We start from the raw sequence: 15,007 nt of genomic DNA, 5'->3' as shown, positions 1-15,007 counted from the left end.
TATCTGTGGTCACTATGCGCCCTCTCCTTTCTTCAGTTAGTGGGGTGGCAGTTTTGGTGGCACAGCAAGGGGCAGGGATGACGCCCATAGCACAAGCCATTCCTGTACCCCTCTAGATATGCCACTGGGTAATAAAGCCTAAGTTGTCTCTCATGTAATTGTGCATGAATGTGAAATGCTCACACTTGTCATACTTTGTATCTTGTATTATGAAGTTGGAAGCCTTGCACTGTAGACATAGTTGCAATAAGAGCACACGGCTTTAGTGATGGCAATGAAACAGCCACACTTCATTTCTCAGTTGATTAGCAGCCATTTAGTCAATGATTTGTTTGCACACACAAGACACAGCTCATGTCCAGACACAGCTGCTTCATCTCCTTTTTTAGACATGTATTTTGGTGAAATCTGTGTTTGTACATCTCACTTAAAGGAAATATGCACACAAGCTGTTGAATTTTACTAAGGCAGTTTCATGTGTATCAAACCTTGCCAAAGACCATCATTAATACGTTTCTTTTATTTTATGCATATTGTTGAAAACAGCATTTCAGAGTCGCTACACATTCCTGCACAAAGACTGTAAATCTTGAGGTGCATACCCCAGTGGAGCCTTGCTATGCAGATGCATCACAGTAACTTAGATTTCCCTACTGTCAGAAGCAGTGAGGATCTGCCATACACCAACTCCAGGCAGAAAACTTTACTTGTAATAAATCCTTCACTTTACTTTTATTTCATTTTGTCAGTGATGAGGGAATTCTTTTTGTATAGCACTGGCTTCTTCTGCAGCACGTTAGAGAGTACAGAGTCAGATCACCAAAGGTAGCTATGCACCTACAAGTGTGTGTGGTGTGTGTTTTGTTTGGTTTGTTTGTTTTTATCGACCTTTTAGATTTGATTCTTAAATCGGATTGAATATACTTTTTGATGTTTAAATGATGAAAACTGATAGCTATCAAGCTTAGAATTGAAAGAGGGGGAAAAAAATCAAAATTCCATCAGTTGAGCGGAATGGAAACATGTGGTCAGTTGCACAGGAATCTGCTGTCATTTCAGCTGATTTAGGTTACTTTCACACTATATCCATTGTGCTTTGGATACAGAAAAACAGGATCGCAACTTGACGATGATGTAAATTTGCATTGCACATTTTCAGTGTGATGAGATGCATAGGGCTTGATTCACTAAGACAAATAGCATGCCTTATCAAAGTTAACACGCCTTATCAGAGTAGCATAGCAAGCGCTCCGAACTTATGCCTGCTAATTGGCAATGAGAGCTCCACTCGTCCTGCCCTGAGCCCCTGCGGGTTCATATGCTACTCTGATAAGGTGGGTTCACTTTGATAAGGCATGCTATTTGTCTTAGTGAATAAAGCCCATACAGTGCAGCATACAGGCCAAAAACTTGTCCAGATGCAATTACATTGTCGATTTCGATGCAGTTATATTAACACAACAGACATAGGGCCTGATTCACAAAGCGGTGCTAACAGTTAGCACCCTGGTGAAAAGCCCTTTATCATGCCTAAACTCAGTTTAGGCATGATAAGTTTAGGTGTGATAAGTTTAATCACCAACTGGGTTAGCACCGCAGTGCACAGCTGATCAAAAGTTTTACGCTAGCAAAGACTGGTGCACTTCGTATAAAGATTAATGGCGCTGCTTTGCGTGCGGGACTTTGCAAGCGATCTAAACTTATCACACCTAAACTGGCTTTTCACCAGAGTGGTGCAATGGTTATCATGCCTAAAGTCTCTAACTGGGTTAGCACCGCTTTGTGAATCGAGCCCATAGTGTGAAGGAGCCTTACTGTTTCTAACCTTGCACTTTGACATTGATCTCATGGAAACTTTGAGGTCCTGTTCACAGTGCTCAGTTGTGTTGCAGAACAATTCTGCATGTCAACTCATTGCCCATGCAATTCTATGGGCCTCTTCATAGTAACGGATCGTGTTATTCTAAAGGCTCATACACACATCAGACTATAGTCTTTGGAAAATAAAAGATCACAGACCAATCTTGCCACCCTTCATGTAGTATGAGATCCATACCGTCAGTCTTTTCTATGGAGCTGAACTCCCCATCAGAAAAAAATATTTGCAAGATGCTGTACAGACACAAAAGATCAGTATCTGCAAAAGATCTGTTCCTGCAAATTGCATTCATAGTCTATGAAATCTGCAGATCATCATACACACCTTGTTTTAATAGACATTCATCTGCAGATCAGACAATCATCTGCAGATCTGAAAATCCATCCTTGTGGATCTGATGTGCAGATGAATGTCAGTTAAACAAGGTGTGTATGATGATCTGCAGATCTCATAGACTATGAATGCATTTTGCAGGGACGGATCTTTTGCAGGAACAGATCTTGTGCAGATACTGTTCTTTTGAATGTCTACAGCATCTTTGTGTGCAGGATCTTGCAAAGATTTCTGTCTGATAGGGAGTTCAGCTCCAAAGACTAGACTGTGTAGGTATGTCTCTCATACTACATGGAAGGGGGTAAAATTGGTCTGTGATCTTTCATTTTCCAAAGACTATGGTCTGATGTGTGTATGAGCCTTAACTCGCTGCATGCAGGCTTCGTATTAAAGTCTATGGCCAGTCTCCATTGCAATTCAGTCATTTATAACGTGTGTTATACAACTGGCCACTGTGAACCTAGCCTAAGTGATCAAACCACACCTCTGATCAATTAATTTGGATAAGGTCTACTTAAAATCACTACCAGTGCGTGGGGCTTTAATAGACTTCTTCACAATTTACATAGGGTTTTTTTGTTTACAAACAAAAATGTATTGTTCTAGAACTCGATGAATGTATGGCTAGCATAACATTGCTTCAGAAGAGAACATACAAGTTCCCTGCAGATTGTGTCCTAGGCCAGATTTTAACTTGGGACTCTGCAATTACTAACCACTGTGCCGCCAGGGTGATGTGGATAGTAGGGACAGCAGGCTCCTTGGGACTTTCAAAAACCATTGCGGCAGCCTAAGGACTCTTTTCATACAGGGAGTCAACTTCTTTCTTGCACCAGATGGGCACTTGTTGGTGCCCCCACTATGGAGACACATCTAAATGCAGCTGTGCTGAGATGGAACATGTTGCGGTGCTCTACCAATTAGTAATGTGACCGTGTATTGAGCACAGACAAACGCTTTGATAGAAACTCTGCCAATCTGCTGCATTTTGATTGCACCCACATGACGGCAGACAGTATGCTGTACTAGCTGACAAGCGTGCAGTTCAGCCTCCTATCTGAAAGAAGTTTTATGTGACTCTTCTAGAGATTGCAAAGATTAGTGTTTGTCATCCTTTTTAATATCTTATCATTGCAAAGGGGAGCTAGAGGTATAAAAGGTGTTTTAATGCCTGGAGAGGACTTTCTCTCACACCTGAAGCCGTTTTTTGTCTGTATGGAGCTTTTATTGTGGCTTAGCAGTGTCTGCAGCAGTTGTTGTTCCCATGACGCCATCAGACATTTTAAGAAAAGCCAGCAAGCACAAAAAACTGAACTATCTATCTCGGTGGAGATAACCATTAAGGTGGCCACACACCATACAATTAAAAGATCCAATTTTTCGCCAATTCGATAATTTTGATCGGTTGTCCCAAAAAATCGGGAGCTTTTCTTTGTTAAATACAATCGAATTTCCAATTTTTTTCCAATTGGACATGTTGGAAATTTCGGACCAACTTTATCAAGAATTGTATGGTCTGTGATGGATTGCCAATTACTTCCTGTACAGTTCCAATCAATTTTTTGAACTTTCAATTATTTTATTTATGATTGGGGAAAAATTGAAGATACGTTTGTGGTACATTGGTCAGTTTTTTTTTTTTTTTTTTTTGAAAAATTGATTGCTATTCTTGAATTAAACAGATATTTTAAAAAATTGTATGGTGTGTTGCCACCTTTAGGGTGCGTTAACACTGAATCCATTGCAATTTTCATGTGGCAAATGGCAACAGATTTCAACATTGGCATCTTTTGGTAACAAGCGCACGATCCCTCATCGGCATTAGTTTGTAATGTGGGCATAGCGTGCGTGTTGTGCGGTAGAGCTCAGCTCTCATTATAATGGAACCTGACACACCCCGGAGCCAATTTGTGAAAGGACCATTGCGGCATGTTTACAACACATCACAATGCACATAGTTTGAACATCGCCTTAGTTTCTTTTGCTACTCTATAATAAGTGTTTTAAAGTTTAGGGATGTCAGTTATGCAATATTAGTCTGCTCTACATCACTTTTAATATAAATGCAGCCCATTCCAGTAATGTGACAGGATATAAAATCCCACCTTTTATATTGTGGCGCATGCTGATGGTGTAAAATAGTCCAGACCAAATAATGCTGGCTTTTCTCATCACATTTTGAGCAAGTGAAGCTTTCTTTACATAGCATGGAATGTAGTTAAAGTTACATTGTCAGTAAAAAGCCAAATGATATACACCTGTTTACACAACTAAAGCTGCATAAGTATCTTTTTTTTTTTTTTCTTTTTTTTTTTGTTTCCCCACAGTTTAGTGTCATTTCGATAAGAGTATGCTGCTTTGGTAGAGAATATGCCACCAACCATGAGGCCACCATAAAAGTGCATAGCTTTCAAGGCGCGTACACACGCCGTACTTTTGCAAACGACGAGTCCGTCAGACCCTTCCGTGGGGCGGTCGTTCTGCCGACAGTTGCACACGAGTACAAGCTGTCGGCAGACTGATACTGTTTTTGGCTCATCCGCTTATCAGTCTGCTGACAGCTTGTACTCGTGTGCAATTCTCGGCAGAACAACCGTCCCGTAGGAAGGTCTGACGGACCCGTCGTTTGCAAAAGTACAGCATGTGTATGCGCCTTTGGTTTCATCAGTGTTCTGAAACGGGCACTCTGATGCTTGTCTGTGGCATACATGTAAACAATGCATGTGCTACCAATACTCCATAGTCGGACTTCTGTATCAGTGCCAAAATACTCCACACTCCAATTAAACAAACCCCTTTTCCAACCTTTTTATTACTTCGTTTGGAAGGATGCTATAAAAAAAGTGTTCTAGAATGAAAGGTATCAGAATGATCAAGCACCCATCATGGGTTAAGTTGTTAGTGGTAAAGTGTAATCACAAAATTTTGGAGCCACTCAGGGCCCCTTTCTCAAAGCAGTAGTAATGCTAAGTGTCCGTAACGCGCTGGTTGCAAAAAGCACTTGGATCTCAGGTGGTGTGCATAGCACAGCTGTCAACAGCACAATGCTACTTTCAGTTTTGAAGCTCCCCAGAACCTAGGCATTGCACTGAAAAAAATGTGCAGAATCCATTTAACTTTGTATGTAAATAACATGCCCTCAAAACTCACTTTTTCCATCAAGCATACACTCTACCTTAGGCCAGTTCACATATTGACCTCTGGCCAAGTTGTGCGTCTTACCAGATAACCTAACCGTGACCACTAACGATGCAATTTCTAGTGAAAAAAAATAACTTGAGCGATCAGATCATCCTGATCAGAAGTGAAATATCTTAATTCTTACACTATGCGAATGCTATACACGGTAGTACAGCGTGGCGTGCACTTTTAACTTACTCGCGCTTCTTCCAAGTAACGACCACTCCACTCAGCCCACCCTGAGCTGTGAAGTGACAAGCAGCCTATTGGGCCAATCAAAGTACAGGGTTCACGTCAGTTAAAGCCACTGGACCTGCCAGGACTCAGGGCAGGATGAGTGGAGTGGCCGTTACTTGGAAGGAAACGTGAGTAAGTTAGCAGCCCATGCTACCGTGTGCATAACTCGCGCTCCTCTGCAGCTTAATGAATCAACCCCTATATCTACAATAATGGTTGTATATTTTGACATGGGAACTGCAGCAACCTATACACACGGTAATTTAACCACTTAATGACAACCAGACTTATAAAAACGTCCTGCTAGAGTCCTAACGGCTCCAGGTCGTTTTCATAAGTCAAATAATGCTGCTGCCGATGTGTGCAAGTGTGATAAGTGAGGAAAAAAACACCATAGAAAAAATACACCTTTATTTCCAAATAATATATTGACACCATACTTTTGTACTAGGGACATAATTAAAATGTTGTGATAACCAGGACAAATAGGCTGATAAAATGTGTGGGTTTTATGTACAGTAGCAGTGTTCATATTAAAACTATAAGGGATGAAATTGGAGAAATAGTGTGTTTTTTTTTTTTTTTTCCCCTTGTTTTTCCCTGTAAAATGCATAGAAAATAAGGTAATTACTAAACATAAATATTGACCCCAAAAAGCGTAATTGGTGTTGAAAAAAACAAGATATAGATCATTTCATTGTGATTAAGCTATAGGCAAATGAAAGGGATGAGCACTGACAGGTGAAAATTCCTCTTGTACTTTAGGGTAAAAACCCCTTTGGGGTGAAGTGGTTAAATTCGACTGAGGTGGCCAACAACTGCCTCTGCCGATAATCTGACCTGTTTACAGCACCCTCCAACTTCTGCTCAGCCAACGATCTGCCAGCTTTTATGCATGTCCTGTCTGCTGCGAGGAAAAAACATTTGCACCACTATGACGGCCCTCTGCCATACGCAGGTGCTGGCCCAGCGACGTGCGCCCTCAATCGTGGCCATGCACTCTGCGCAGGCTCTTAACGTGACATTGTGTGCATGCGCAGAGCGGGCCCACCCACAGGTGCGCAATCGAGGGTTTGCATCGCCGGGCCAGAGCCTCCATACTACTGATAACCTCCATGATCCGGAAGTAGACCAGAGATAGGCTACCCATGGAGTGTTCAAACTCATGGACTATTCAAACTCATAGGGCTGGAACCCACAGGAGCGCTTTTGGCAGCGTTTTGGCAGCACTGCGATACGCTAGCAGTTTGCCAAAACGCTGGGCTAATGTTAATGGATGGGGCAACTTCCACAGGAGCGTTTGAGTTTCTCAGAAACGCAAACGCAGGACGTGCAGCATTTTGGGAGCGTTAGCGCTTCAATGTAAAGTATTGAACCGCTAGCGGAAACGCTCAGCAAAACCTAAACTGAGCGGTTTTGCGGTTCAGCACACTGTAACAAAATGAAAAATAATTCACAGGACCAATCAGGATAAAAACGCAAAACGCTAGGCACCCGCTGGGGAAAAAAATACAATGTTGCAAAACACAACCCAAAACGCGCATGAATCCGCTTGCAAACCGCTCAGACAAAACGCTAGCGGTTGCGTTTTCGTTCGCGGTTTTCAGTGGGTTCCAGGCCATACAGTTCCTCCCATCCCTACTTACAAAGAGATTCCGTTGTAGGAGAGTGTTAATAAGTGGAATTTGTAATTTTGTTTGTAAGTTGAGTTCTGTGTTATACAATGAAATGTGGACAAATTATTTACTTTTAGATAACTGTATTTGGATATACAGTATAAAAAGTGTTTTTGTTTTCAAAGTGCTTTTAATGTGTGTTTAACTGCTGAGGAGAGTTTATACAGCACTGTAACATGCAAAAACACAAATATTTAATGAAAACAGTACTGGTCGTTTTATACAAGAGGACAACATTGCTTGTATGGATGTCGAGTCGTTTGTATTAGTAGCAATAGTACAGTATATACTCAGGCAGTTCCCTACTTACAATGACCTCATAAATGTTTGTTTTCAGGTTAGGTTTGCTTTAAACGTTCTTTTGTGAGTAATATGTATCTAGTACCTTATACTGTATCTGAGGAAGTAACAGGTTGACGTTAATATTTTATCCTGGTTTTCTCCGTTTTGGGATTAAGTTGGAATCTCCCCCAGAATATTATTTCTAGTCTGCAAAGCTTTCCAGAAGACACTGTAGCAACAGCAACATTTTGTTTGCATAAGTAAGATTTCAGATCAGTTCAGTTATTTCATATTTATTACTTCCCAGTAAAAAAATATTACCACATATTACAGATGTGGTTGCTTCACCAAATAGGAAATGTGCTTTTAGGGCAGTTTAGAAACTCGCGTGCATTTGTAATGTACTGAATAACCTAGAAATGCAATTACTTCAAGTGCATTCACAATGTTACAAAGAAAATGAATATACTATATAAAGATTGAACGTTTAGGCTTAAGGCTCATACACACACATCAGACCATAGTCTTTGGAAAATGAAAGATCACAGACCAATTTTACCCCCTTCCATGTAGTATGAGAGCCATACCTACACAGTCTATTCTATGGAGCTGAACTCCCCATCAGACAGAAATCTTTGCAGGATGCTGCACACAAAGATGCTGTACAGACACAAAAGATCAGTATCTGCAGTATCTGCAAAAGATCTGTTCCTGCAAAATGCATTCATGGTCTATGAGATCTGCAGATCATCATACACACCTTGTTTAACAGACAGAACACGTCTCCATCATTAGGAAGGAGTGGGAGGATTTTTTTGGGCCAATCATAAAGCTCAGGCTATCCGTTTTAACATCCGTTTTTTGCCTGTGGAGCTGGAGATGCGTTTTCTCATTGCTTTCACTACCCCCTGCGTGTATCCGTGGTCCTGATCCGTTGCGTGAAAATGCAGCAGATCCGGACCTTCCGTTCAGGTTTTGAAAACGGATCCCCACAAACGCAGACGGATCCGTTTTTTACTTGGGTGAGGCTGGCTGCTATTATCAACATTAGTATCCGGGACTCCGTGTTTTTTTTTCATCCGGTTTGAAAAACGCAGCCACGGATACGTTTCCGGACCTAGTGTGGACTAGCTCTTAGTCTATACAACCAACAGCATGCAGTTCCCTCTCACTCAGCACCTCCTGTCTGTGGCATTGCGTGGGGGCTGTATCCCTGGCAGTAATGTAGTCCACATCATCAGTGTTTATGACCCACCTCCCTAGTGAATTTCAATTAGGGATGATCTTTGAAAATGTTATGCTAATTTTTATGAAAATGTATGCAACTTAAAAATGGAACAAATGTCACAAAAAGCTGTATACATTTGCATACAGTTAACATAAAACTTGCATAAATCCTGAACTATTTGTACCTATTTTACCATCCCCACTGAGAACTAGGGATGGCCAGTGAGATGCAAATAATTATGAGTTGATGCAGGATTTTGCAAATGTTCTATACTTGGAAGGATTCAATTTGTACTTTTGTAAGCTGCATTCATTTGCATACAAAACTTGCCATCCTTACTAACAACCAATACAGTAGTAGGGAGTCATAGCTGATGTGGGGATTGTGTTCATTCAGCACTGCCCTCTTGAGAAGTCTAACCAGGTTTACTATGTCATTTAGGGTGGGTGGTTAAAGTGAATGTAAGCTGTTGACAGTGCTGATCCAGATAAACGCATGACCTTTGGATTCTACACTAACATTTTTCATCTTCCTTCTTTTTTTTTTTTTTTTTTTTTTTTTTATCTGAATTGATGATAAAAAAGGGAAAAAAATGCAAAGGTGTTACGCTGCTTATGGAATCACCACAGACCTGAGTTCAAATGGCATTGCACAAACTTTCTGATCAAACTGGTATGGAAAAGGAATATCCCGACTCAATCTCATGATTCTAGCACTCTGGTAGACTTCATCCATGTCAGTGTAAAGAGAGAACTCCCACATTACAGGCAAAACATCACATGCTCAATCAGAAAGGGGGAATATTTCATCACCATGACAAAGATTCATCATTTCATACCTGCAGAGCTGCTCTGCGTAACTTTGTTCATACCGTTCATACTTCATCTTATCAGTCAGACTGAAACTCGAAACTGCCAAACCCCTTGAGTCCACAGATAAGCTATGAACATGTCATGCAGTGTAATAGTTACAGAGCTGAATTGCCACAACAAACGGGACCTAGATGCAACCAGTAGTCTGAATGAATACATGGCCACTGTGGCATCCGATATCGCATAATGTGCAGTGCAACTTTTTCATTAAGTTGTGTTCCTATTTTTACAGGGGACACTGTCACAGGGCCCCTAGTGGCCTGACTGCAAAGTGCCTTCCAATTGGTTTCAGCACACCGACCATGCAAGCTGTGGTTGCGATCGGTGGGCAGAAACCACCAGAATTTGGGCTGCAGACCGACCAGAAGGGACCCTGTGGGTTACGGTAATTACGAATTACACATTATTTCAGGGTATAACTGCCACCACCTCTGTTTTCTGAGACAGAGGAACTCACTGACTGGCTGAGCCTAGATGTACAAATAAAAACGGTTAATACACTCTATTCTGTCTAGCTAGCAACAAAACAATAGTAGCGTCTCTTCAGAGACTCTGGTTCAGTTTCTGTGTATGGCTGAATAATAGGGTAGCGGAATAAACAAACTGACATTAGCGTCGGTTTATTGAAAAGCAATATAAATAATTAATATATACAGAAAATCATTAAAATCAACAATTATGGAAACATTAATAGCCAGTATGAAAATAAAAAGGGAGAAAATACTTAGTTCGTGGAAAGATGTCCGTTCTGGGAAAACCTGTAAAGTTCCTTTTTGTTTCGGTTCAGTTCAAAGTCCAAACAAACCAGGTGCCAGCATGTCCTCAAGCTGGCAAGGATATAATCAGGATGATGTTCAAAGTGGAGGACACTTGAGTTTAGCTCCTCTGCCATTCTTGTGCCCCTGATTCAGTAGGCGGGAGTGAGGGCGGGAGCCACACACCCCCTTAGAATATGAGAGGAGTCCTCCCCTTGTCCTGGGGACCAGAAATCATATCTAACCATATATAGGCTCTATCTCACAGAACCGTACAGGTCAGGGCAGATTTACTAACATTTTCAGATTCGTCCCGATTTACCCAGCGCCCTGATACCAGACATGAGGGGTAGGACCCCTGTGGTATCGCCAGGGCATTTCCAAACTGCCTAACTGACAGTCTTTACCTCAGAATGTTCTGAACCTTTTCCAGTACCAGCGCCAGACCAGGCCCAGCATGCTCTGTTAGTTTGGAGGGTCTGCCAGTCTGGCAATACAGGAAATATGACACATAGCAATTTATGGAATATTATATACATTTGGGATTTACAGTAGGTCATTCCCAGGCGAAGGCTCTATTTGAAGCTTGGGGGCAGCAAGCTACGTGTCAGCTCCCCTGCTGGGATTGTAGCCGGAGAGTCTGACTTTTTCCCAAATAAATTGGTTCTGCCATGCTGCTTATCAACTTCATCTGATGGATCGTCCATTAGCACAGCTGGGGGCCGGGGACACTCTGCAGCAGGCTCCTGCCTTTTGGTGGAAGGAAGGAGAAAAAACAAAACAAACAAAAGTCTTTAAACTAAGAAATGTCAGTTTCTGATCGCTTGCCATGACTGCGCAAATCTTACCAGGAAATCAGAAAAATCGACTGCGTATCTTCCAGATTCGCCCACGTTTCTCACGGCTGTTCCGTGACCGCACCCTACACCTAAGTTACTGCTAGTTCTCTGCTGAGAGGAAGAGAGAGCCCAGATTCTATCGATTTTAATCGCGATCGATGCAGAGAATCAATTGCGATCGCATTTTCTTCACGGGCGGTTCAAGGACGCGTCTGCGGCCACGCAACCGTCCGTGACAGACACAACACAGCTCCCACTGTGAACTGGGCCTAAAGGTCTACTCACATTAGGTACACTTCTGAACCATTTTCCAGAGCAGAAGATGGCAGCATATGTTGGTGCTTTATAAATCAATAATAATACCAATGGACATGTAGATCAGACTCTTGCTTTCCTGTAGGCCTGTTCACACAATCTATTTGCACTGGATACAGGAATGTTTGTTGCAGGATTGCGTTGGGCGTTCCCAACCCGCATGATAATTAGTGGGTTACAGATGCATTGCTGTATCAAGGGATATAGCATGTGTCTGCCTTGCAGACAGTGTAAGCACCTCCAGCAGTCTCCCAAAGTGGGTACTGTGCAACAGCTGTGCTACATTCTCCATCTGGTCCAGCATAGTCTGACACTACCTGAGGTATAACCTTTTTGGTTTTATTTTTGTCCTTTGTACATCATTCTTTCTTTTAGGGCCCGTTTCCACTAGGGCGAATTCGCATGCGTGGCCTGCATGCGAATTCGCATAGGCAATGAAAGTGGATGGGACTGTTTCCACTTGTCATTGTTTTCGTGCGTTTTTCTGTGCAGAATTTTTCTGCACGGTAGGGCCTGCAGAATTCGCCTGCGTGAGGAATGCAGGCGAATCGCAGCCCATGTATTTAATAGGGAAAAACGCACGTGCGTTTTTTGCCGCGAATTCGCGTGCAAATTCGCATGAAAAGTAATACAAATTGAGTCAGGCAGTGACATGGTTAAATTCGCATAGACCCTGCCTATGCGAAATCGCATGCGAATTCGCGGCAAAAAACGCACGCGGAATCGCATCCGCATGCGATTTCGCCAGCGGTGGAATCCCAGGGATTCGCACCGCACTAGTGGAAACGAGCCCTTAGCATTTAAAAAAAATTGTGTATTAAAAACAAAGGTTAAAATAGGAGATGCCATAACGTGAGAAATCTGAGTTGAATGATTTATGTATCGTATCTATAGGCCTGAAACAAATGTGCAGCTAGAAAAGCTGCACAGCAGCCACACAAGTAGCATAGGGTAAAGGTGACGGCATCTTCCACATTCTCTCACCTCCGGTTAATTGTAAAATCAGAAAGGTTGTCAAGTTTAGTGTGGGTTTTTTTTAATGTATGTATTTATTTATTTTTTTTACTTATCTTTGTTTGTTTTTTGTTTTGACAGATGACCTTAGGCCATGAAGAAGGGTCTGGTGCACCTTGCTTAAAATGTAAAGATAAATGTGAGGGCTTTGAACTTCACTTTTGGAGGTCAGTATAGCGTGATTTCCATACATAAAATGTTCATGCATCAGTCATTCTGATAATGTACCGTATGCTAATTTTAAAATTGACAATATACTCTGTTGTGGATTCCATATTTGTTTATAAAATGTCAGTAGAAATCAGCAGATTGAACCTGGATTGCACCAGCTTATAATGCAGATTTGATTATCACTTCTCTCCATTCTTTTCAGCTGCCATCTAAAATTGTCATTCATACACACATAGAACCGCCTTCCTGCTGATTTTTCTTAGGGCTCGTTTCCACTATTGCGGTGCAGAATCGCCTGGATTCCACCGCTGATGAAATAGCATGCGGATGCGATTTTTTTTTCGCGTTTTTTGCCGCGAATTCGCATAGGTGAGGGTATATGCAAATTTAACCATGTCACTGCCTGTTTGAAGTTACATTGGTACCTATGCGAATTCGCATACCATAGCCGCATGCGAATTTCCTATTAAATACATTAGCGGCGATTCGCATGCATTCCACTCGCAGGCGAATTCGTTGGCTCTTTTGTGCGTTTTTTTACCGCTGAAAAAAACGCACCTCAACAACGCTACAGTGGAAACAGGCCCATCCACTTGCATTACATGTGCGAATCCGCATGCGTTGGACGCATGCGGATTCGCGATAGTGGAAACGAGCCCTGAGGATGGTAGAGTACTGGGGCTTTAAGAAATGGCTCTCTGTATCTTTTAGCATACTTTCCAATTTCTGGTGGAAGATATACATTTAAGTCCCCTATATATTCCCCCTGTAGGCCCTGTGGGTCTTAGTCCCACTTTTTTCTGAGCTGGTGGATGAGGGACTCCCCTCTCTATGCATGAGACCACATTGGTGCAGGATACAAAGCATGAGGTTTTGGCAGGATGTGTCCACAGTAGTCCACATTTCTATTATCTAGAAGGGGGGCAGAACCAAAAATGCTGGATGCAAAAGGGTGCTTTTGTTTTTTGTGTGTTTAAACCGGAAGAAAAATTATTTTGCTTTTCGCAAGTACAGTTCAGTCTCTGATCTTGAATAAAGAGATTATGAGACGTGCTAATTTTTCAAGCTGATGCGACTTTCATTGCATTTGGTATGCAGCTTGACATTGAGCCTATCAAATGCAGCTACTGTCAATGTGGATTTTCCCTGTTACATGATGCATACAAACTGCTACAACATTTGCATCAAATTGCTAAAATTAACATCTCATTGATCACCTTTATGCTACATACACACTTGAGATAAAAGTCTTTGGAAAAGGTAAGATCACATACCAATTTTACCCCATTCCATGTAGTATGAGATCCATAATCTACACAGTCTATTGCATTGAGCTGAACTCCCCATCAGATAAAATCTTTGCAAGATGCTGCACACAAAGATGCTGTACACATTCAGAAGATCAATATCTGCAAAAAAATCTCTTCCTGAAAAAGATCAGTTCCTGCAAAATGCATTCATAGTCTTTGATCTCTGCAGATCTCATACACACCTTGTTTAACAGACATTCATCTGCAGATCAAACAATTATCTGCAGATCTATCCTGGTGGACCTGATCTGCAGATGAATGTCTAAAGCCCAATCTACACGATACGATTCTTTGTACGATTCGATGACGATTCTATTTACGATCCGATTAAATCCGACATGTCCATTCGGGATTCAATTTGCCATTGCAAAACAATGGCGAATCGAATCCCGATCGGACGTGTCGGATTTAATCGGATCGTAAATAGAATCGTAATCGAATCGTACAAAGAATCGTATCATGTAGATTGGGACTCTAACAAGGTGTGTATGAGATCTGCAGATCTCAGACTATGAATGCATTTTGCAGGGATGGATCTTTTGCAGGAACAGATCTTTTGCAGATATTGATCTGTTGCATGTGTACAGCATCTTTGTGCACAGCATCTTGCAAAGATTTTATCTGATGGGGAGTTCAGCTCAATAGGATATAGACTGTATAGAGCAGGCATGGGTAAACTCGGCCCTCCAGCTGTTACGGAACTACAAGTCCCACAATGCATTGCAGGAATCTGACAGCCAAAGTCATGACTCTTAAAGGCAGGGCAGTTTAGGAAACCCACAAGTGTGAGTAGTCTGGAAACCAAATGCCTCAAAATGACATGTGAAATCCTAAAGGTACTCATAGGACTTTGGGTCCCTTAGCGCACCTAGGCTGCAAAAAAGTGTCACACGTGGTATCGCTGTACTCAGGAGAA

General features: G+C 41.9%; 1 protein-coding gene across 1 annotated transcript in view; it reads left to right on the top strand.

Moving 5' to 3' along the window:
* Window positions 1-15,007, top strand: part of TES (testin LIM domain protein) — a 69,791-nt gene that overhangs the window by 17,313 nt on the left and 37,471 nt on the right. The window contains exon 2 of the mRNA XM_068272724.1: window positions 12,692-12,777. Coding sequence (XP_068128825.1) covers window positions 12,692-12,777 — 86 coding nt within the window. The remainder of the gene's footprint in view (window positions 1-12,691; window positions 12,778-15,007) is intronic.

This window comes from Hyperolius riggenbachi, chromosome 3 (assembly GCF_040937935.1).
Source record: "Hyperolius riggenbachi isolate aHypRig1 chromosome 3, aHypRig1.pri, whole genome shotgun sequence".
In the NCBI taxonomy this organism is placed as follows: Eukaryota; Metazoa; Chordata; class Amphibia; order Anura; family Hyperoliidae; genus Hyperolius; species Hyperolius riggenbachi.
Note: the sequence above shows the minus strand (reverse complement) of the source record. Positions and strands in the feature narration are given on the sequence as shown.